We start from the raw sequence: 24,039 nt of genomic DNA, 5'->3' as shown, positions 1-24,039 counted from the left end.
CCTGCTGTGAACAGCGCCACCTTGTGGCATTTTACTGTCTTATAAGAATCTTACAATAATGTGTCATATTAACACTTATCCCAGAAATTTCCCTGCAAACTCCTGCTACCTCGTGGAAGAACTGCAGTATCAACTGATTGCTGGAATACAGCTGCTATTGAACAAAACCATTAATAAATGACAACACATTTTAAAAAAACTTTGTTCAGGCTCACAGGTCTTTCTACTGCGCTTATAACAACAAAGTTCCCTCTCTAAAAGCTTGGAAGCTAAGCTGCTTACCAAAGTCAAAGTTAGACTAAAGAGAAAAAGCAGTAATGTCAGGATATACATATAAAAGAAAAGAAACTGTTGTCTTAATTGGACAGTCGAGATCGCACAGAAACTTGCAACCTGCAGGTTCTTGTTCAGGGTAGACAGAACACCTATGTCAAACTAAATTAATAAGAAATTAGCGGATATCCAGTGCAATATACCTGGCATGAACAACAAACTTTCAAAGGGAGGTGGTTATGTAGTTTCAGAATCCAGTACTATTATTCTCATAAGAAAATGATTCCAATTCAGCTACAGACTTTCTGGAGTGTAGAGTGTTCAGAAAAGCTGACTGGTGGACCGACAGAATGAGTTACTTGTGGTCAGAAACAAGCTAATACAGTACTGACAGTAATACAGTGGAAATGGGAACATACATGTCCCATACACAAATTGTGGTAAAGTCCCTGATTTATATGCATACTGCATTTGTGTGTGCAAGGATATGCATGAATAGCATCTTAAGAATAATCCAATTATTCAATTAAATTCGAATGGTTTTCTTTTAACATGAATAGCAGAACTGAATCACATTCTAATATTCCTCCTTGATTTGTAACTGAGCTACAAGGGACCTCGGGGTACGGCAAAACGGGGAAATGTGTACGTTGGGAGTGCGTGGCCAAGCTTCCTGAGGATGTTCTAGGGCCCTGTGCTAGAACCTTACAGGCATTTTAAATGGCACATTAATGCTAGAACCTTACAGGCACGTTAAATGGCACATTAATGCTAGAACCTTACAGGCACGTTAAATGGCACATTAATGCTAGAACCTTACAGGCACGTTAAATGGCACATTAATGCTAGAACCTTACAGGCACATTAAATGGCACATTAATGCTAGAACCTTACAGGCGCATTAAATGGCACATTAATGCCACAGGCAAGTTTAGTTCATAGAACCCAGTTGCGGGTTAGTCTAACCAGCCTGTCTTCCCAGTCTGAGTCCTCATTGCCCTCGTTCTCCGAGCATTGTTTCCTTGGGGACGATGCCCCTATCCCAGTAAACACCACCGCTCCCAATATCTCCCCAGGTCTTCTGCGCAGTCGTGCGCAGTCGTGCGCAGTCGTGCGCAGTCGTGCGCAGTCAGAGTCGCTTGCTCCATCGAACCCGCCAGAGCGGCCGTCCCATTGGGCTCTCCCCAGGCTGCCCGCCATCTTGCTGAGGGGGCGCCATGGCGCCTCCAGGGTCAGGAAGCCTTCCTGTGAGGAAGGGCCATGTTAGTGTGGCATCTTCCTGTGGAGAGTGTGCCATGTTAGTGTGCCATCTTCCTGTGGAGGGTGTGCCATGTTAGTGTGGCATCTTCCTGTGGAGGGTGTGCCATGTTAGTGTGGCATCTTCCTGTGGAGAGTGTGCCATGTTAGTGTGGCATCTTCCTGTGAGGTAGGGCCATGTTAGTGTGGCATCTTCCTGTAGAGGGTGAATGGATGGATGGGTGGATAGATGGACATATTACATAACATGCCCAAGAGGCTGAAGTTGGTGTAATTACCGTTGTGACCCTGTCTTACCGGTTTCACCTGTCCACAGCCTAGGTTTGGCTTTGAAATGGGCAATGAATGCCGGACATCACGTGTTGTTTTTCTCGCCACGTTGGAGGAACCATTAAAACTGCGGTGCCTGTCAGGGGCTCCAGTCGCACGCACTGCATGGGAGTAGTGAGCGTGTGAGTTAGAGCAGTATTGCTGATTAATGTTGCTGAATGTCTCATTTGGTGTTTATTTTTTAATAATAAAATAAAATCGAGTTGTAATTACTACATAATTGTAATCCCAGTAAACACTAAACAAGCAAACCATCTTCCAGGCTTTGACACAAATAAACATGTACAAACACAGTAAAGTTAACAATCAATATGCATAAAGTATCATAATTACCATCATAACTCAAATTTCATGACAAATTTAGTAACTGTCTAATAATGTATGACAGAGTACAAATTCATGGCATCATATTTTTTGAAAGATCTGGGGGTTAGGGTTTGATACCAATAGCAAGGAAATCAATGAGGATGGCAAGACAAATTACATTTTTAGGACTTGCTAATACGGATCGCTGCTTTAGAATGGTCTGTTTTATCACCTTTGGAATTGGAGGAATATTTTTGCTGAAACATTCCATCAGAACTCTATGGTCTTTCCTACTTAAAATGCACAATGACCATTTCCTGTGAACTGGTTAAACAGAGAGGTATTCTTGCCATACAGGATGTTCAAGTCAAGCCTGAGAAAAGATCATATTTACTGTGCTGAATTCAAGAAACATGTCACAGTTAAAGAGGGTCTGGTTTAGGGGGAATGTATCAGAAGCTGAGCTCTTACTTGCTTCCATAATCCTCTGTCTCAGAGAGCTGGTCACCTTGTCACGGTGAGACAATTTACTGTTGTGACAAACAGTAACACAATAACCTACAAATAAGAATACACACAATAACCTACAAATAAGAATACACACAATAACCTAAAAATATGACTGCATAAGAATAAATAAATAACTATCCTTTTTGCCACACAGGAAAAGGTATATATTTTATATATACAAAGAGTACTTTGTAAATCTTGTTAATGTGGATATAGACACTTCACTGACATGTTTCATTATAGTATTAAAAAGCACAACTTACTCAGTTCTGACTGCAGATGAACATGTATGGCGGTGATGGCGAATGTGTCTAAATGTTGGCCATAAGACTAACATGATGGAGTTTCACTTCCTCACACATACAAAAAAGGAACTTGTTTGTCATGGTTCTGTGTTCCTGTCTGTGTTTCCCTTGTTGGGCCGCCAGATGGAGTGTTTTGTGTCCTGCTCCCCCTGTGTAATTGTATGATTGTTTTCAATTGTCTAATCATTGTTTTCTGGCTGTCTCGTTTTCCCTTCCCTTTCCGTGGCCTGATTGTTCATGGTGCCCTCCTGTGTCTCGTCAGTGTCTGTCTATTTAGTTTCCCGTCTCCTGGACTCAGGTGCTGGATCCTTGTTGTTGGTTGTTTGGTTGCGTGTTGCTGATCGTGTTCCTGCCCAGTGTGTTCCTGCCGCATTCTGTTCCCACATGTTTTTGGACTTTTGGTTTTTCCTGTGCTTTGGAAGAGTTGCCCTGCGAGGCTTTTTATTCCCTTTGTTCCCCTTTTTGTGAAGTAAAGTCTTTGTTCCTTTTTGGAGCTTGTGTTTTTCCCCCTCTGCATTTGGGTCCGAACCCCCGCACGCACCCTGACATTGTTTGTCAGAATATCTGTGTTTTTTGTTTACTATGCAATTTAATTTGCACAGGGTGTTAGATCACTGCATTTTCATCTTCAATCTCCTACAAATTATGTGCACGTGATAAAGAAATGAAATCGTGATGTTTTCAATGCTATAATCTCAGACACAGTAAAACGTTGCTTCCTACCCCCAGAAAATAACCTGTCTGATTGAAGCCATTGATTCCTTCAGGTACTGTGAGTCAGTTCCTGTGGTGTTCCAGTCCGGTGCCTGTAGTATTCCTATCCGGTGCCTGTGGTATTCCGATTCGGTGCCTGCGGTATTCTGGACCGGTTCCTGTGATATTCTGATTTGGTGCCTGTGGTATTCCGATTCTGTGCCTGTGGTATTCCGATCCGGTGCCTGTGGTATTCCGATTCGGTGTCTGCGGTATTCCGGTCCGGTGCCTGTGATATTCAGATTCGGTGCCTGTGGTATTCCGATTCGGTGCCTGCGGTATTCCGGTTCGGTGCCTGTGGTATTCCGATCCGGTGCCTGTGGTATTCCGATTCGGTGCCTGCGGTATTCCGGTCCGGTGCCTGTGGTATTCCGGTCGGAACGTTTTGAGGGCAGTGGAGATTTGGGAGCCATGATTCCTGCGGGACGTGTGAGCGCTGCAGCAGACCTGCCAACCTGCACGCATTTTGTGTACCAACCACGCAGTTCTTGGTCAAAATACGCAGGTACGAAATGCCAGCTGAAACTACCCCAAAAATATATATTATTGTAATTTAATTACGGAAAACAACCAATTAATACAAAACAATACCGTGCATTTATTCGGTATTTAAACTACATCCCTCGGATTGAACCAGATGCTACGACCTTGTGCTAGTGGTTCTTTAACCCCTCCCCGACCCACTCAACATCCACTGATACGCAGCGGTACTTTATTATCCACCGAGGCGTAACGCTGCATTGCTGAGGTAAAATGGGAAGTGGGGAGTAATAATCAAGCACAAAAATGTGACCGTAATGTTAATATATAAAACGGTAAAACGTGTGGGAAATAAATATAGATGTACTCAAAAAACACAAGCCCATTGTATTGGGAAAGATATGTAGTTAGAGAGCACAGGCCCAGTGTATATGGGAAAGGAATGTATTAATGAGCACCAGCTGTCTCCTCCCTGACGTATCATCCGGCTAGCATAAGAGGAAGGATGCAGGTGGACCAAGGTCGACCTTAGCCATAAGATTAACAACCGGCAGCAGGGAAGCGCTTCATACTAAAATAGGTGCGATTAGAACAAACACGTAATACACACATAATTTCTGCCCTGCTAATTAAGCTGTATACAAGCATATCTGTGGAACTAACGGAAGCTTCTGCCTTTTCCGGAAATGTGTTGTCAGAATATGTGATTTATGATAGAAGGGGGAGGGAGATTCAAGTGGGAGACGAGCACTATCATTTTTTAAAAAAATAAGGAAGGAAGGGGCTGATAAATAATGGTGTCCGAGAATTGGGAAATAATGGTGTCTGAAAAATGAGAAACAATGATGTGTGGGAAAAGAGTAAAGTAAAATGATGTAAGCATGAGGGACAGTCCAAGCTTGAGCTCCACAACAGGAGGAGCTAAGATAGGATAAAAGGAGTGTTCGGCCCCAGGGGAGTGGAGTATGTCTTGTATGTCTTTTATGTCTTGTATGTCTTGTATGTCTTTTATGTCTTGTATGTCTTGTATGTCTCGTGTGTCTTGTGTGTCTTGTCTGTGTGTGTGTGTGCGTCTTATGTGTTTTCTGTGAAGTGTCTTGTGGAATGCTTTGAGACAGTTTGTATTGATATGTGCAGATCAGCCCGGGTTCTTGCATGTTATCTTTGAATTACCTGCAATAAATCCAGTTGCATCAGACTCTGTGAAGTGTATATTTTGAAGAAGTATTCAACAGTGTGAGGAGAACACCCAGCTCTTCTGACCCAGGCTGGGTCCTGTTTTTCCCCACATTGAATTGGCGAGCCAGCCAGGAGAGGCTTGAGGCTCGAGGAAGCTGAGGAAGCTGAGGAAACGGCGGCCGCCAAACAAAGAGGTAAGCAGAGCCTGCTTATAAAATCTGCAAGTACTGGTTGAATCTAAGAGCAGTGCGTATCCGCCCAGGCTTAAGCATAATGCGAGGCCTCTCCTCCAAAGAATCTAAAAACTACAGTAAAAAGCTATGGTAAGAGAAAAGAGTCTGACATGATTGTATGTCTGAGTTAAATGTTATGTGTTTGTGTTAAATGTTATATGTTTGTGATGAATGTTATGTGTTTGTGATAAATGGTACGGGTTTGTGATAAGCGCTGCATGTTTGAAATAACTGTTATGTGCATGAATGAAAAGAGTGAAGCGTAAGTGTGAGATATGCCGGAGTGTGTGTTAAAGATCCTGATAGTGTGTTGGATCATTGTCTGTTTGTTTGTGGGAGGTTTGACGCATCTGGCGTTAAAGCAGCTCAGAAAGTGATTGTGGGAAATATTGTTCTATCGGTATTAAAGAAATGTAGCAGGGGAAGGTTAAGAACAGTTACTAACAAGTATTAACAAATTGCTGAGAAGCGGCAATTAAAAGAGGTTGCTGAGAAGCAGCAACAGTTGCTAACAAGTATTAAATTGCTGAGAAGCAGCAACAGTTACTAACAAGTGTGGCGTGGATCGGGGCATGCCCCCGCAGTGCCCCTCCCAGCCTTATACGCATCAGCTCAAACCTGCCACCAGGCCAGCTGTTCAGGACCCGGGACAGCGCCACGCTATGAAGCCCAGCCACAGGACCCTGGAGAGCGGCAACCTGGAAATTCCCCAACTCCCTCCTGTGCACTCAACGCACCTGCAATCAATGAGGCAACACAGCTGCTGCCACTCCAGGGAAATGGGCTGGGAGCCTAAAAGGAGGCCTTTGTCTTCCTTGAGAGGAGGGTTTTTTGGGCTGCAGAAGGGCTGTCAATACATGTTTAAAACTTTTTCCTTGTCTTTCAGAGTCCGGTGGAGACGCGGGATCACGTCCCTCTTCCTGCTTTAAAGAGGGATCCCCTCGGCTGTCTCCCGGCTGTCACTACCCCTAATTTCGGTTACTTTACTTTAATTTAATTCAGACAAGGGACTTTAGTTGTTGAGTTCGGTTTTGTTTGTGTATATAATTTTGGTTAAATAAAAGGCCCTGTTGGGCTATTTTTCCCCAAACCTCCGGTCTGTGTATTTCTGTGCTGACCCGCCTGCACCGCCACGCCCAGAAGCAGCAACAGTTACTAACAAGTAGTAGAGTAGAAAATTTCTGGGAAGCGGCAACAAGTACTAACAAATTGCTGGGAAGCGGCAATTAAAATAGGTCACTGAAAAGCCTACGGGACGGTGACCCTGGCTAGAAATGTGTGAATGCGCCGGCGCTGGTGTGAATGAGAAGTGAGTTTTGTGCGTCTTAAGCGCTTTGTCAGTCTTACGTGTGGTCTTGTGTATTGTCTTGTGCGCAAAGTTGACCTAACAATTTAATTTGCACAGGGTGTTAATATGAACAGGGACCCCACTAGTTCAACAGCACTGTAAAAAAGGAATGTGTAATAATGGTATTGGTGTGAATGTTTGAAGTTCAGGAGCACAACGGCTGTTCCTTACAAGGGGAAATAGGCCATATTACTGAAGGTTTCACGTATATGTGCTAGAATATAAAAAATATTATTTAATCACGCTAGCATGACAAGTAAACATAGCAAGGTGGAATGCACAATCCTTTGTGGAGATTGGGGTGCGGCCTTGAGATTGGCCTGTGCCTGCTGGGCCGTGTCACCCTCGCCATTGTTCTGCCAATTGTTCTGCTTTTGTAATCACTTATAACGCATGTGTGTGTACATGTATATGTATATATATATATGTGTATGTATGTATATATGTACATATTCATGTTTTAAGAAGGTAGCGGGGAAATGTATGAGATTTTTGTGATTGCATGCGTGCTTTGCTACTTAGGCTACAAAATTTGTGAAGCGTACGATCAAACCCGCCATAGTCGAGACCGGTCTGACAGTGTGTAAGAGGCGCGCTATATATATATATATATATATATATATATATATATATATATATATATAGTAATCCTGAAAAATGTAAATAAAGTGCTGTGGCCACAAAGGATCAGAACTGATCCTATCTAAGATTACTAGCTGAAGTGTTGATCATGCTGATTCACTCATTATCCGAAAGAGCAAACAGAGCGATTTTCAAAAAACATTTTGTGTGTTTAAATTTGTGACGATTCTGACTCCAGCAACGAGGGCGTTTTAACTGAAAAGTGGGTATATGAGACGCGTAGACTGAACAGACTAGAAAGAAAATAGAAAGATACTGGGAATGAGCAACCTTCGAGGAGGAAAATATGCGGATGAGCTAAGGGAGTCAGATATATAAAGTTCTGGGCGTCCCGCCAAGTTTCAACTGCAACAATTTTTGGTATAAAAGGGAGATAAGCTTGCTACAGGTGTCTGAGAAGGTCACGAATATGTAAACATGATTTGAGGGATACTTTGCAAATGGAGTAAAAACGACTGCCCAGATCATGGAAAGAAAAGAAAAGGTGCTGCTATATAACAAAATGAATGCGCACAACTTTTCTCTGTTACAGCGGTTGACTAGAAATTAACAGAACATCTTTCCTCTGTTTTAACAGGAACTGGGTGTTGACTTGGAGCTAATACGAGCTGAGCCAGAACCCACTAACTTCCCTTTCTAATTTGTAGGTGTCCCTATGAAGTGGCGATGTGTGGTGAAGAACGGAATTGAAGATACTTTAACAAAAATTATTGTGTGAATCTAACCAAAATTATTAGGTTTCTCTGCAGATACGGGCCCAAGAAGACGGAGAAGCAGACAACCTCGAGCAACTATAAACAGATTACAAGGGTGCAGCAGCACAAGCCAAGGCCAGCTGGGGTGGCCTACATTAAGAATTAAACCAAAAAGCCCCTTTGCAATAAGTTACTGACTTTTTCAAATGACTTTTCCGGCTCTTTATTTTATACAGACCATGTTGAAGTAAAACAGCTTTTTAGGGATGACCCTGACGGTGACAGTGACTGTGACAGTGACGAGAGTAACAATTTGAGTGGACAAAACGGTCATTTGTGGATTGCTCACAAAAAAAGAGTAAACGGATTTGATGCATTCGGATTATCAAAACATGGTGGTTACATTTAAGAGCAGATAAACTTATATTAAGAGCATATAGTTTATTATTTCCAGTTTAAATGATGCCTGCAGGTTCAAATAAATCGGCTCAATTTCACCCGGTTCTGCTACTGACATGGGGGATTGTCATACTTTCCTTTGTAGGAGGTCTTGGCTGACTAGCCTCGACTGTAGACCCCTTCATGGCATTAACGGAACCCAGGACAGAGGTGGATTGAAGGACAATAATCAAAGACATAAACGAAGCTACCGATTTAATCACTATCACCAGATTTTAAAAAAAATATATATAAATAAAAATATGCAGAGGATTTAAACATTTCTGATTGCTGGGTGTGAATTCATCAATCACACAGTGCAGCAGGTCTTAGCTCTGCATATGCTTGCTAGGAAAATGCTGGAATTCCAGATAGGTGTTTGAAATAGTTTGTACTATTTCTTTTAAACTACAGAAAAGATGTATTCGACATTTCAGCCATAACAATAGTTCATAGTGTCTCAGCGACTGAAATACTGCCTCATTATTTTGTGTTATGTTCTGCCGTGTTTCTACTCATTGGACCAAGGTCAGGGTCAGTGTATCTGAGTGACCTCAGTGTTATCTGTAGCTGTTTTATAAAAAGACAAGGCTGACCCATTAGAAGTAGTGGAAATTCATCAAACAAAAAAAGCTGCGTCCGGCGGGTGAGTGAGCCGCTCGCGGCCGATTGGCTCGGGTCAATATTGTCTCTGAGGGGCGTGGACCAGCGCAGGGCTGACACAGCGCAGGGCGTGCCTCACCTGGAGTCTGGGGAACACACCTGTGTGGGGCCTAGCACACACACACACACACACTCACATACACACACACACGTACACATGCACATGCACACACACACACGCACGCATGCACACAAACACACACAAACGTGCACACGCACACGCACACACACAATGCTGGATGGATGGATGGATGGATGGATGGATGGATTGATGATTGAAATATTATTGTTTTCAGTTGCTGTATTTGCTCTACATTCTTTGCTCATTGTTTTGCCTCCTAGTTTGACTTAGCATAGGTTTGGTCAGAGTGATGTTTACTGTATGAACTAGACTTAATGTGTTCATGCCTATGCATAACTGTACAAAATGAGTATTGTACCTTATCGGACCTGTGTTTTGTAGTTGTTCCAGTGACCTTCGGTATGCACTTATTGCCACCTGGGACAGCCATTAAGTCTACGCGCATCATTCCGAATGAAGAGTTCCGTCCGAAAGTAAAATGAAACGATAATTTTATTGCTTTCTTTAAGTTTAAACTAATAATCTCGAAAATTTTCATTTAAATAAATGTCTGTTAAGTCACTATCTGTCGCTGAATTAGGTAACACAATGGTGATTGAGCCTATTATTATATCAATTTATATTATTATTATTATAATTTATGATTAAAGAACTGTGTGTCTTTGGCGACATTCCCGGGGGAAAAAATCACAAGCGGCGCATAGATAGTGACGCGTTTTCCATCACCCATCAGTGGTTGGTCCGCCAGAGAGGGGTAGACGGAGCTAACGCAACAGGCTTGCTCTTCAACTCACTTGTGTGTGAGCGGCCTACTGTTTTTTCCGGTGTCTGCTACCGTTAAAGGTGGGGGGTTATGGAACCCTAATAAGTTTTTGTGTAACATGAGAGGTCATATTATTTGTTGATGTAGATTTCGTATTACATTTGATGACAATGTAACGTTACTAAATTACATAGCTATTTGCACAGCTAACGCTAGCTACCGGACCATGTCAATAAAGGCAACATTAGTTTAGACAACATTGCGCACAGTAGGCCAATCCTTCTCTCATATCAGGTAACGTTGCGTTAGCTAGCTAGCTAATGTAATGAACACAATCTAATGTCAGCTAACAATTAGAAAAAACGCTAGTTAACGCTACCGACCGGTACCGACCTCGCAAACCGTCTCTCGAATGCAGTGCTACGTTGTTGCAGCGTTGCAATGTAGCTAACTAAAGGCCAGTTCAGAACAATGATTCGCAACGAGACTGGATGCAACTTGCAAAATTCCAAGACGTCTGATTGTAAACGTTCTAAAACTGCACTTGGCGATTTGACAAGGTGGGTCTTTTGAGACCCCAGGCGACGGCTTCAGAGGCTCTGCAACATTCTAAAACCGTTGCGTCTCGTTGCGAATCATTGATCTTAACTGGCCTTAACGTTACCGTTATTTACATTGACATCAAGTTCATCAATATATAAGCCGGGGTATAGGTGGAGCAGAGCCGGGTCTGATTTCTGTGTAAAGATGTAAAGCCGGAGAAAACTAAAAAGAATATGGCAGTATGGATTAGCGCTGTTATTTTATTACGCTTCCTCATATGTTCCTTTAGCCTTGATTCCCTTTTTCGATTAAATCTCTTTTGTTTTTGTTTTATTCTTCTTATTCTGATTGCTAATTTAACACGCAGCTCAGCTTTACTCCCAAACAGTTTAGCTAGCAAAACCAGAAACAAGGCAGTTGTTTCAAAAATATCACATAACAATCATTCACGTTGATGATGCACGAGATACACAATTGTACGAGCCACAGCGAATCCCGCGAATTCTTCTCTGCAGTGTAAAGATGTTCATACCGAGCAAAAGGTGGATAAAGAACGTTTGTGGAAATTGATCATCACTAATTCTACCCCAGGTCTGCTACAGCATTTTAACCCGGCTCGGCAGTGTAAAGACAGCTTAAGTTAGCCTAATGTTAGCCAATGAATGAGTATGTACATAACGTTACTTGTATAACAACCATTTTTATTCAGTAAGTAAGTGTAATAGTTGGCGTGGCCCAGGTGTCAACTGACTGACGTCACACAGGCGACACTGGTTGGATCCGGTTGGATCTATGGGAAGTGAGGTCCAAAGACACACCTGCAATTACCGCTTCTCGCCATTGGTACTGCCAAAAACTGAAATCTTCGAGATTGTAACTTTAAACAAACAAAACTAAAAAATGCCCTTCGTCCCGTGCAGGTGCATACGTCGTGCGGTAGAAAACTTTTTTGCTTCCCCGGTCTTAGCCCCTCCCACATCCGTAACCATTATTATCCACGTAAGATATACAGGTAAGCATACGTAACCAGGCCAGGTAAGGTCTTTTGAAGGGTAAGTATAAGACATAAATGCATATCATATAATAAATCAAAAGAATCCGCAAATCTAATGCTTACATTTTCATAGTTCATTAATTATTAATAATTTTCATTTACAATAACAAAAAAATTCATAAACGGCTCCTACATCTCGTTGATTTTTTTTTATTTATTTAACTACTTGTTACTGTTGCTACGGTTGGTATTAATTCATTTTTTTAAATTAATGTTAAAAAACTTTATTTGGCTTTTTTTCAGTTTTCAGTGATTAAAAAACATTTCATTTTTAAAATTAAGGCATTTCTTTGATCCTATACATTGTTGAATTTTCAGTAAAATTTTTACTTTCTGTAATTTAAAATGAGCTCTCCTGAGTTCCCTGGGCTCCAGAGGGGTAGTTTAGTTTTTCGCAGCCTTGCAGTAAAGGTGTGCGTACATTTGGAAGTTCTATTTGATCTGCGGAATTTCTCCTTGAAGAATGTGGTGAGAGCGTTGGGTTAGAATCTGTGTCTGATAGGTTCTGCATTCCTCCGCAGTCCATTTGTGAGTCATCCCTTCCATGAGGCTGAATCTTCCTTTTGTGCAGCGCAATTCGTTTTTCAGCCTCTGCTTTTGCCAGTTTACTTTGTTCATCATTCAGAATGGCCTCGATGTGTTCCTCAATGTACTTTTCAAACAGAGAGTCACAGTATGGTTTCCTATGGTATGAATTCCAGCAAGCGCATAGGAGTGACATAATCAATATGAAACTGAGGCCTACGATCTGTAAAGAGACAAAATAGTTTTTTGTATTATTCTTCTTCTTATTATTATTATTATTATTATTGTTGTTAATAGTAGTAGCATTGAATAGTAATTAAATATAATATTATTAATTTAATCATTTAAAATGTAATCACTCACCCGAGATACGTTCACATAGTAGTTGATGGTCCTTTGCTGTTCAGGGCTCTGACTGGTCACCTCTACGCATGCATCCTGCTGCCCAGCCGTCATGTTAGTGGCGAATAAACACACTATTAGGTCTCCATCAATGAATGCAGTAATTACCCACACCAAGCCTGGGAGTAGACTCCTGAGGACTCTTGAGGAGAAGTGTGGCATGCGTGTCCTGCATCCATTTAGTTTGCATTCCCACGTACAATGAGGGTCTATCAGCATCACAGTCAGAGTCACTAAGCTGAACGGTAGAAACACATAAACTCCACAGAGATGTCTGTTATAGCGAAGGTCACAGGGACATACAAAATCCAGTTTGAAAATGTACTGGAACACGTTGAATATTATAATCATGGCCGTAGCTCCTCCTGATGTTTTCATAGAATTGAGAAGCATTTTCATAGAGAGGACGGGATGCTCTGGATGCATGGTTGCTGCTGCTCCTGCTGCCAACAGTGAAAATGAAACTTTGGTTCCTTCATTGAACAAGTAGAAAGTGATGGGTCCTTGTACTTTTCTAGTGTACCTCCTGTAAGCCTCCTGAGTTGCAAACATCAAACAGGTGTTTTAGTACTAGTATTTGTGCAGCTTGTAACTAAACTGATAGCCCGACTGAAAATGCTTGTTTATTGTTTTTGCTTGTCAGCAGAATACATTTTTAATGAAGGCATTCGCTGCAGGCTAATGCGGGCGTAAGCCAGAGTTGAAGAAAATAGCTGTTGTGCAGGGTTGTTTTCTGAAACAACACCCAACGAATAAACCAGCCAAGCACCAGTATTTGTGATATACAAGCTATTCCACCTGTTATACAACCAAGCGCTATGTTTAACTGCCAAACGCTGTTTAAAAACAGTGATAAGCAGAAAGTATGCATACTAGCAATGCTTTTGAATATCAACATATCTCAAATGTATTTTACAGATATGTTGATGTCTACAACATAAGATTGGTATGTATAAGACGTTTACAAACCTCCTTGGTTATAGTGACATATCGGCAAAAGCTACAAAATGGGTAAGAGATTGCTCTTCCATCACACTTTTGAGGAATTTTCAGTAGTAGTTCCAAATCACTATCAATTTGAATTTGGAGCCATTATTTAATAAATACTTGGGGTGATTTAGATTTTTTTTTTCTCTGAACTGCTCAGATTAATTTAGTTTTAGATGGTTCCAGACTGTGGAACACACCTGCTGTGAACAGCACCACCTTGTGAAGTTTTACTGTCTTACAAGAATCTTACAATAATGTGTCATATTAACACTTATCCCAGAAATTTCCCCGCGAACTCCTGCCACCTCGTGGAAGAACTGCAGTATCAACTGATTGCTTGAATACAGCTGCTATTGAACAAAACCATTAATAAATGACAACACTTTTTTAAAAAACTTTGTTCAGGCTCACAGGTCTTTCTACTGCACTTATAACAACAAAGTTCCCTCTCTAAAAGCTTGGAAGCTGAGCTGCTTACCAAAGTCAAAGTTAGACTAAAGAGAAAAAGCAGTAATGTCAGAACTAGCAGAACTGAATCACATTCTAATATTCCTCCTTGATTTGTAACTGAGCTACAAGGGACCTCGGGGTACGGCAAAACGGGGAAATGTGTATGTTGGGAGTGTGTGCCCAAGCTTCCTGAGGATGTTCTAGGGCCCTGTGCTAGAACCTTACAGGCATGTTAAATGGCACATTAATGCTAGAACCTTACAGGCACATTAAATGGCACATTAATGCTAGAACCTTACAGGCACATTGAATCGCACATTAATGCTAGAACCTTACAGGCACATTAAATGGCACATTAATGCTAGAACCTTACAGGCACATTGAATCGCACATTAATGCTAGAACCTTACAGGCACATTAAATGGCACATTAATGCTAGAACCTTACAGGCACATTAAATGGCACATTAATGCTAGAACCTTACAGGCACATTGAATCGCACATTAATGCTAGAACCTTACAGGCACATTAAATGGCACATTAATGCTAGAACCTTACAGGCACATTGAATCGCACATTAATGCTAGAACCTTACAGGCACATTAAATGGCACATTAATGCTAGAACCTTACAGGCACATTAAATGGCACATTAATGCTAGAACCTTACAGGCACATTGAATCGCACATTAATGCTAGAACCTTACAGGCACATTAAATGGCACATTAATGCTAGAACCTTACAGGCACGTTAAATGGCACATTAATGCCACAGGCAAGTTTAGTTCATAGAACCCAGTTGCGGGTTAGTCTAACCAGCCAGTCTCCCCAGTCTGAGTCCTCCTTGCCCTTGTTCTCCGAGCATTGTTTCCTTGGGGACGATGCCCCTATCCCAGCAAACACCACCGCTCCCGATATCTCCCCCGGTCTTCTGCACAGTCGTGCGCAGTCGTGCACAGTCGTGCGCAGTCAGAGTCGCTCGCTCCATCGAACCCGCCAGAGCGGCCGTCCCATTGGGCTCTCCCCAGGCTGCCCGCCATCTCGCTGAGGGGGCGCCATGGCCCCTTCAGGGTCAGGAAGCCTTCCTGTGAGGAAGGGCCATGTTAGTGTGCCATCTTCCTGTGGAGGGTGTGCCATGTTAGTGTGGCATCTTCCTGTGGACAGTGTGCCATGTTAGTGTGGCATCTTCCTGTGGAGGGTGTGCCATGTTAGTGTGCCATCTTCCTGTGAGGAAAGGCCATGTTAGTGTGGCAACTTCCTGTGGAGGATGTGCCATGTTATTGTGGCATCTTCCTGTGAAGAGTGTGCCATGTTAGTGTGCCATCTTCCTGTGGACAGTGTGCCATGTTAGTGTGGCAACTTCCTGTGAGGAAGGGCCATGTTTGTGTGGCAACTTCCTGTGAGGAAGGGCCATGTTAGTGTGGCATCTTCCTGTGGAGAGTGTGCCATGTTAGTGTGGCATCTTCCTGTGGAGGGTGTGCCATGTTAGTGTGGCATCTTCCTGTGAGGAAGGGCCATGTTAGTGTGGCATCTTCCTGTGGAGAGTGTGCCATGTTAGTGTGGCATCTTCCTGTGGAGGGTGTGCCATGTTAGTGTGGCATCTTCCTGTGAGGAAGGGCCATGTTAGTGTGGCATCTTCCTGTGGAGAGTGTGCCATGTTAGTGTGGCATCTTCCTGTGGAGAGTGTGCCATGTTAGTGTGGCATCTTCCTGTGAGGAAGGGCCATGTTAGTGTGGCATCTTTCTGTGGAGAGTGTGCCATGTTAGTGTGGCATCTTCCTGTGGAGAGTGTGCCATGTTAGTGTGGCATCTTCCTGTGGAGAGTGTGCCATGTTAGTGTGGCATCTTCCTGTGGAGGGTGTGCCATGTTAGTGTGGCATCTTCCTGTGAGGAAGGGCCATGTTAGTGTGGCATCTTCCTGTGGAGGGTGTGCCATGTTAGTGTGGCATCTTCCTGTGGAGAGTGAATGGATGGATGGGTGGATAGATGGACATATTACATAACATGCCCAAGAGGCTGAAGTTGGTGTAATTACCATTGTGACCCTGTCTTACTGGTCTCACCTGTCCACAGCCTAGGTTTGGCATTAAAATGGGAAACGAATGCCGGACATCACATGTTGTTTTTCTCGCCACGTTGGAGGAACCATTAAAATTGGGGGAATGTATCGGAAGCTGAGCTCTTACTTGCTTCCATAACCGTCTGTCTTAGAGAGCTGGTCACCTTGTCACGGTGAAACAATTTACTGTTGTGACAAACAGTAACACAATAACCTAAAAATAAGAATACACACAATAACCTACAAATAAGAATACACACAATAACCTAAACATAAGAATACACACAATAACCTACAAATAAGAATACACACAATAACCTAAAAATAAGCATTTGTAAGAATAAATAAATAACTACCCTTTTTGCCACACAGGAAAAGGCATATATTTTATGTATGCAATGAGTACTTTGTAAATCTTGTTAATGTGGATATAGACACTTCACTGACGTGTTTCATTATAGTATTAAAAAGCACAACTTACTCAGTTCTGACTGCAGATGAACATGTATGGCGGTGATGGCGAACGTGTCTAAACATTTGTTTCTGGCCATAAGGCTAACGTGATGAAGTTTCTCTTCCTCACACATACAAAAAAGGAATTTGTCAGAATATCTGTGCCGTAGGTTTTGGTTTACTATGCAAGTTAGATCACTGCATTTTCATTTTCCTACAAATTACGTGCACATGATGATGAAATGAAATTGCATTTTTTTTTTTTCGTTTGTATTTTCTTTTGGATGTGTTCATAAACAGCTTCGCTTTATGTGAAAGAGAGCCTGCAGTTGTGAAGCAGCCAATCAAATGCAGCCAATCAAATGCAGTGAAATCAGACCGACTCTGCTAGGCCCCACTCAGGTGTGTTCCCCAGACTCCAGGTGAGGCACGCCCTGCGCTGTGTCAGCCCTGCGCTGGTCCACGCCCCTCAGAGACAATATTGACCCGAGCCAATCGGCCGCAAGCGACTCACTCGCCCGCCCCACGCGGCTGCCCACAGCGCCCACACGTCCCGCAGGATCAGAGCTCCCAAATCTCCGCTGCCCTAAAAACGTTCCGACCGGAATACCACAGGCACCGGTCCGGAATACCACAGGCACCGGATAGGAATACCACAGGCACCGGATTGGAATATCACAGGCACCGGATCGGAATACCACAGGCACCAGTCCAGAATACCAGAGGCCCTGAACTGGAATACCACAGGCACCAGACTGGAATACCAAAGGCACTGACTCACACTACCTGAGGGGAACAATGGCTTCAATCGGACAGGTTATCTTCTGGGGGTAGGAAGCAACGTTTTACTGTGTCTGAGATTATAGCATTTTATTAATAATATAATAATTTATTATTAATTATTAGAGATTATAGCATTGAAAATATCATGAGTTTGGAGTAATCATTTACTGTCTAATGTGCAAAATAAGATAACCCTGTAAAATACAATGTTAAATAATCAAATATCTGAATATTCTATGAGAATTCTACAGTCCTTCTGCCCTGTCCTCATTGCAGCACATGACAAAACAAACAGTCACACTGCTGCACACAGCAAGCGCGCTAAAGATCAGTTAAAGTTCACCTTTTTACTTCTGGCCCAGCAAACCATATTGCAGAGCATTTATTTCTGTTTGGTTTATTAAAACTCAGTTAATTATATAAGACTGCATATATGTAGGATTAGCTGGTGGAGCAGTAAGACCTACGGGCTTTAAATTGTTTTGGAGGAGATATGTCTTCAGTATGGTAAGAGGGTTACTGTTTGCGAGAGAGAGTGTGTGTTAGAGGGTGTGTGCGTGTGTCAGAAGGGTGTGTGTGTGTTGTCGGACATGTAATTCACCATGTGGCCATTCTCAGCCATAGGAAGCTTCAAAGTGCTCAGCAAACATAGCCTGGAGATAAGACACGGAGCAGGAACTGGGGGGTTACTATCTGAGGGTGAATTTGTGTGTGTGAGTACAGGTCTCCATGTGTGTGTGTGTGTGTGTAATGCGTGTGTGTGGGTCTCTGTGTGTGCGAGTGTGTGTGTGAGTGTGTGAGTGTGTGAGAGTGTGTGTGTGTGTGTGTATGATGTGTGAGTGTGTGTGTGTGTGTGTGAACAGGGGTGACCTGGGAAACCCCATGCTGGAATTCCTCATACTCATCAGATTCTGTACAGTATAAATGGGTTAATACTCATCAGATTATGTACAGTATAAATGGGTTAATACTCATCAGATTCTGTACAGTATAAATGGGTTAATACTCATCAGATTCTGTACAGTAAAATGGGTTAATACTCATCAGATTCTGTACAGTAAAATGGGTTAATACTCATCAGATTCTGTACAGTAAAATGGGTTCATATACCTACATGCTCTGTGCGGGATATTCCGGCAGACCAAACCTAAGCAGCGGTCAGCGTCACTGCTGACTTTAGCCGCGTTTCCACCGCAGGAAATTTCCCCAGGAACTAGGAACCATTTGAGGAACTCAACCAAAAGTACAGGAACTTCTGGGGTGGGGCGCAAACGCTGAATATTTCTGATTGGTCGACTACTCGCAGTATTTTATTTCAACCGCCATTTTTAAAAGTCTGCAGCCGCAAACCGATTTATTTTCATAATAATAACGTGAATTCAAACTTGTATGTTATGCGGCGCAGTAGCCTACTTTTGGTTATAGCCAGCCAACGTCTTGGAACAGATGAGAAATTAAGTGTCATTAGTATCCCATGATACTGACCATTGACATCATTCCTTACAGGCACAGAAATAGGCGATGTGTGGTTGTCATGGCTGCAGGATTATGTTGCTGAATGAATCTGGGATGTGTGGAGGGAGTATTTGGATAAATATGATCATGGCTGCATGTCACTGTTAGGGGCTGTAGCTATGCAGCTGCATGTCACTGTTAGGGGCTGTAGCTATGCAGCTGCATGTCACTGTTAGGGGCTGTAGCTATGCAGCTGCATGTGACTGTTAGGGGCTGTAGCTATGTGGCTGCATGTGACTGTTAGGGGCTGTAGCTATGCAGCTGCATGTAACTGTTAGGGGCTGTAGCTATGCAGCTGCATGTGACTGTTAGGGGCTGTAGCTATGCGGCTGCATGTGACTGTTAGGGGCTGTAGCTATGCGGCTGCATGTGACTGTTAGGGGCTGTAGCTATGCAGCTGCATGTGGCTGTTAGGGGCTGTAGCTATGCAGCTGCATGTAACTGTTAGGGGCTGTAGCTATGCGGCTGCATGTGACTGTTAGGGGCTGTAGCTATGCAGCTGCATGTGACTGTTAGGGGCTGTAGCTATGCAGCTGCATGTGACTGTTAGGGGCTGTAGCTATGCAGCTGCATGTGACTGTTAGGGGCTGTAGCTATGTGGCTGCATGTGACTGTTAGGGGCTGTAGCTATGCAGCTGCATGTGACTGTTAGGGGCTGTAGCTATGCAGCTGCATGTGGCTGTTAGGGGCTGTAGCTATGCAGCTGCATGTGACTGTTAGGGGCTGTAGCTATGCAGCTGCATGTGACTGTTAGGGGCTGTAGCTATGCAGCTGCATGTGACTGTTAGGGGCTGTAGCTATGCAGCTGCATGTCACTGTTAGGGGCTGTAGCTATGCGGCTGCATGTGACTGTTAGGGGCTGTAGCTATGTGGCGTGGCCAGCTCTGAGTGACAGGTTTATTAATTTTTTCCCTCTTTTTCACAGTATGATCGTCCTCATTTTCATAGTCGGCGGATTAATCATTCTCATTCTGAGCATTGCATTTACACGTAAGTGCCACGTAAGTATCACGTGAATACCACATAACACACGAGAACCACGACAGTACAGGGACAGGACCATTTAAACACACTGCTACACATGGGAACCATGACAGTGCAGGGACAGGACCATTTAAACACACTGCTACACACGGGAACCATGACAGTGCAGGGACAGTACCATTTAAACACACTGCTACACACGGGAACCATGACAGTACAGGGACAGGACCATATTAACACACTGCTACACACGGGAACCATGACAGTACAGGGACAGTACCATTTAAACACACTGCTACACACGGGAACCATGACAGTGCAGGGACAGTACCATTTAAACACACTGCTACACACGGGAACCATGACAGTACAGGGACAGGACCATTTAAACACACTGCTACACACAGGTCATGTGAGTAGCCTTGGTTCTCGTTTACTGAGAATAAGTGATTATCCTCTTTTTAATCTCTTCTCTCAGTTACCTCCCCCCACTCCTTTCCTGCTTCTCCTTTATCCTCCTCTTCTTCACTCTGAAGTGAGTGACTGAGTGATGTGGAGGAGGTGGTACGTGGGTGTGGCCCTATCTCCTTTCTGGAGTGAGTGAGTGATGTGGACGGGCTGTGTAGGAGGTGTGTAGGAGGTGTGGAGGAGGTGCGCGAGCATGTCTCTCTTCTCTGTAGTGAGTGATGTAGAGGAGGTGTGTAGGAGGTGTGGAGGCATGTTCCACTCTCCTCTGTAGTGAGTGAGTGAGTGAGTGAGTGAGTGATGTGTAGGAGGTGTGTATGAGGTGTGCAGGCGTGTCCCTCTCTCCTCTCTGGAGTGAGTGAGTGAGTGAGTGAGTGATGTGTAGGAGGTGCGTATGAGGTGTGCGGGCGTGTCCCTCTCTCCTTTCTAGAGTGAGTGAGTGAGTGAGTGATGTGTAGGAGGTGCGTATGAGGTGTGCGGGCGTGTCCCTCTCTCCTTTCTAGAGTGAGTGAGTGAGTGAGTGATGTGTAGGAGGTGCGTATGAGGTGTGCGGGCGTGTCCCTCTCTCCTTTCTAGAGTGAGTGAGTGAGTGAGTGATGTGTAGGAGGTGTGGAGGAGGTGCGTAGGAGGTGTGGAGGTGTGTCACGGAGTGCATGTTTGTGCCGCAGGCTCGCAGTCTCCCTTTGTGGAGAGTCGGGACGCGTCTCCTGTGGGGAACATCGGCGCCGACGTCCAGCTGGACTGCAGCTTCCGTGTGTCCGGCACCGGGTCCAAGCCCGCCGGCTCCGTGTCCATCACCTGGGAGAAGGCGGGGCTCAGCGGCGTGGTGTTCCGCTACCAGAACGGAGCGGCCCAGCTGCAGAATCAGAACCCGCAGTTCCATGACCGCGCCCAGATTTTCCCAGGAGGCCTCGCTGCCGGCAACGCTTCGCTCCTGCTCTGGAGCGTGGGACCGCGGGACGCCGGAGAGTACCGCTGCAGCGTGAGCGCCCCCTCTGGCCAGGGCAGCACTAGCGTGCACCTCAGGGTGGCCGGTGAGAAGCACGTCATCCTCATCCTCAGCGCTGTAAAGACCAGAGGTGTTCTGCAGCTGGGAGTCTGGGAGCCCGTAGAGAAACTACCACTTAGCTGATTACTCTTCCGGACTTTCTGCAGGGTTTAAGTGATCTAAGTCTGTAACACAAGTATGCAGGGTTTTTAGCGGATAGCTGAAGCAGTCAGCTCAGCGTAGTTCAGTATATACACCCTCATCCTGCTCTTTAGGTCAGGGGTCAGGTTATTGGGAGCTCCTCCCCCTTTTAAGGTCAGGGGTCAAGCTGGGAGGGGGCTCTGGAAAGAACCGAGTTAGAGTTAGAATTCCGTGTGTGTGCGTGTGTGTGTGTGCGCGTGTGTGTGTGTGCGTGTGTGTGTGTGTGTGTCAGTGTGTGTGTGCGTGTGTGTGTGTGTGTGTGTGCGTGCGTGCGTGCGCGTGCGTGTGTGCGTGTGTGTGTGTGTGTCCATCTGTCAGTGTTGCTTTATAAAAGCCAGGTGTCTTAATCTTTATCACTACTGATAAGAGCCTCAGTAATATCAAATAATAATAACTCACACAGGTCTTATTCAACATTGTAATACCTGTTGTGTATTTTGGTGTGGGCCTTTGTAGAGTTGCCTTTATAGTAATACCTTAATGGGTGCTGTCACAACCTGGTGTAGGTTAGATTGTAACAGGAAACAGGAAATGAGAGAGGAAAGTGAAATAATACTGCGGATCAGTGAGTAGCTCCAGTCCCTACCTGCCTGTCCAATACCAGCCGAAGCCTGGCTCGTGTCTGAAGCCCTTGTCTGGCCGGGGAGGCTTTAAACAGTGAGCTTTGGGACACTTAATCTGCAGGCTGGGACCAGGAGTCTGAATAGTGTACCCCAACAGAGACCCAAATTCTCATCCAGTCACCTTCAAAAATAATAAAGCAAAATAACAAAATAATGTCCCAGTGGATGGATCTGTAATCCAGCTGGGAACCCTCTAAGTGACCAGAGCAGTGCACAGCGAGCAGGGGGGCGAAACGAGAGCGGAACACACGGAATCCACCGGGCAGGCAGCTAAAGGTCTGAGGCAGGAATCAGAGTCCAGCTGAATGAGAGAATGATCAAACACGAAATGGTCAAACACGAAATCCAGTCAATAAACATAGTGAGCTTGTGTGGAATTGCCACTGAGTTTCTGTGGAGGGTACTGGCTGTGAATGTGAAGCTGGGCGTTGGGTTTGTCCTGTGTTCCAGCGTATTCCCCTCCGAGTTTCACCCTGAGCGGGAGGAACCTGACTGCGGAGGCGGAGAGGTGGTTCCCCGAGCCGAGCGTCGCCTGGACCGACCAGCAGGGCCACGCCCTGAACGCCAGCGAACTCCTCTCCAACAACTCCGCCGGAATATTCCGCGTGGTGACCACCCTGCTCGACCCGGCCCAGAGCGACGACACCTACACCTGCCTCATCCGCAACCACCTGGTCACCTCTGTCTCCCTGGCAACCGTTACAGGTGCAGTCAGCCTCTTGATTGGCAGCTTCCGGTTCCCCAGGATATAATGGGAGTCAATATCAAGGAAGCGGCTGAAAATGTTTTTAAAGCAGAGTAGATGCGGTCTGTTTACTGGCAACCATAAAAGGGCAGAAATGACATCACAGTACAGATAGAGTCAGGGCTCTGTTTCCCATTCAGCGCTTTCAAAGGGAACAGCAGGCTTTGTATGTGGGACCCGCCGTCCTTTGCTGTGAGAGTGAGAGTAAAATAAGCACGGCTCTGACCTGCTGTCTCTGTCTTCTGCAGAGAGCGGTGTGACGAGCAGAACCCGCTTCACCTTCAACCCCGCCCCCACACTGAGACCCCTGCACCTGGCCTTCACCGCTCCTCTTCACCTGTGGACATGCTACCTGCTCACCTGAACACGGGCTGACCTCTACCCTCTCACCTGAACACGGGCTGACCTCTACCTGCTCACCTGAACACAGAATGACCACTACCTGCTCACCTGAATGCAGACTGACCACTACCTGCTCACCTGAACACAGACTGACCACTACCTGCTCACCTGAACACGGGCTGACCTCTACCCTCTCACCTGAACACGGGCTGACCTCTACCTGCTCACCTGAACACGGGCTGACCTCTACCTGCTCACCTGAGCAAAGACTGACCTCTACCTGCTCACCTGAACACAGACTGACCACTACCTGCTCACCTGAACACAGAATGACCACTACCTGCTCACCTGAACACAGACTGATCACTGCCCTCTCACCTGAACACAGACTGACCACTACCTGCTCACCTGAACACAGACTGATCACTGCCCTCTCACCTGAACACAGACTGACCACTACCTGCTCACCTGAACATAGAATGACCACTACCCGCTCACCTGAACACAGACTGACCACTACCTGCTCACCTGAACACAGACTGACCACTACCTGCTCACCTGAACACAGAATGACCACTACCTGCTCACCTGAATACAGACTGATTATTAGCATTTCAGATACAGTGCCCATCAACAGTATGGGAATGGTAAAGTTAAATTAG

The 24,039-nt window shown here is 44.7% G+C and overlaps 1 protein-coding gene and 2 long non-coding RNA genes across 4 annotated transcripts; 1 reads left to right on the top strand and 2 right to left on the bottom strand.

Moving 5' to 3' along the window:
- Positions 1–802: 802 nt before the first annotated feature.
- LOC118224176 lies at positions 803–3,007 on the bottom strand. Of its 2 annotated transcripts, XR_004764593.1 has the most exons (4): positions 2,940–3,007; positions 2,638–2,724; positions 1,828–1,961; positions 803–1,518 (listed from the first exon to the last, which is right to left on the bottom strand). It is a non-coding gene; the product is annotated as an uncharacterized LOC118224176 (long non-coding RNA). The 2 variants fall into 2 exon arrangements; XR_004764592.1 differs by having other exon boundaries at positions 803–1,961.
- Positions 3,008–12,122: 9,115 nt separating this feature from the next.
- On the bottom strand, positions 12,123–12,887 carry LOC118224178. The gene is made up of 2 exons (XR_004764595.1): positions 12,743–12,887; positions 12,123–12,602 (listed from the first exon to the last, which is right to left on the bottom strand). It is a non-coding gene; the product is annotated as an uncharacterized LOC118224178 (long non-coding RNA).
- A 3,318-nt stretch (positions 12,888–16,205) lies between these two features.
- On the top strand, positions 16,206–23,555 carry vtcn1 (V-set domain containing T cell activation inhibitor 1). Its single transcript, XM_035411433.1, has 5 exons — positions 16,206–17,561; positions 19,955–20,019; positions 21,147–21,512; positions 22,741–22,995; positions 23,284–23,555. Exons 1-5 carry the CDS (start codon positions 17,530–17,532, stop codon positions 23,397–23,399), a joined length of 834 nt encoding a protein of 277 aa, XP_035267324.1. The 5' UTR covers positions 16,206–17,529; the 3' UTR covers positions 23,400–23,555.
- Positions 23,556–24,039: the final 484 nt, after the last annotated feature.

This window comes from Anguilla anguilla, chromosome 3, assembly GCF_013347855.1.
Source record: "Anguilla anguilla isolate fAngAng1 chromosome 3, fAngAng1.pri, whole genome shotgun sequence".
Lineage (NCBI taxonomy): Eukaryota > Metazoa > Chordata > Actinopteri > Anguilliformes > Anguillidae > Anguilla > Anguilla anguilla.
Note: the sequence above shows the minus strand (reverse complement) of the source record. Positions and strands in the feature narration are given on the sequence as shown.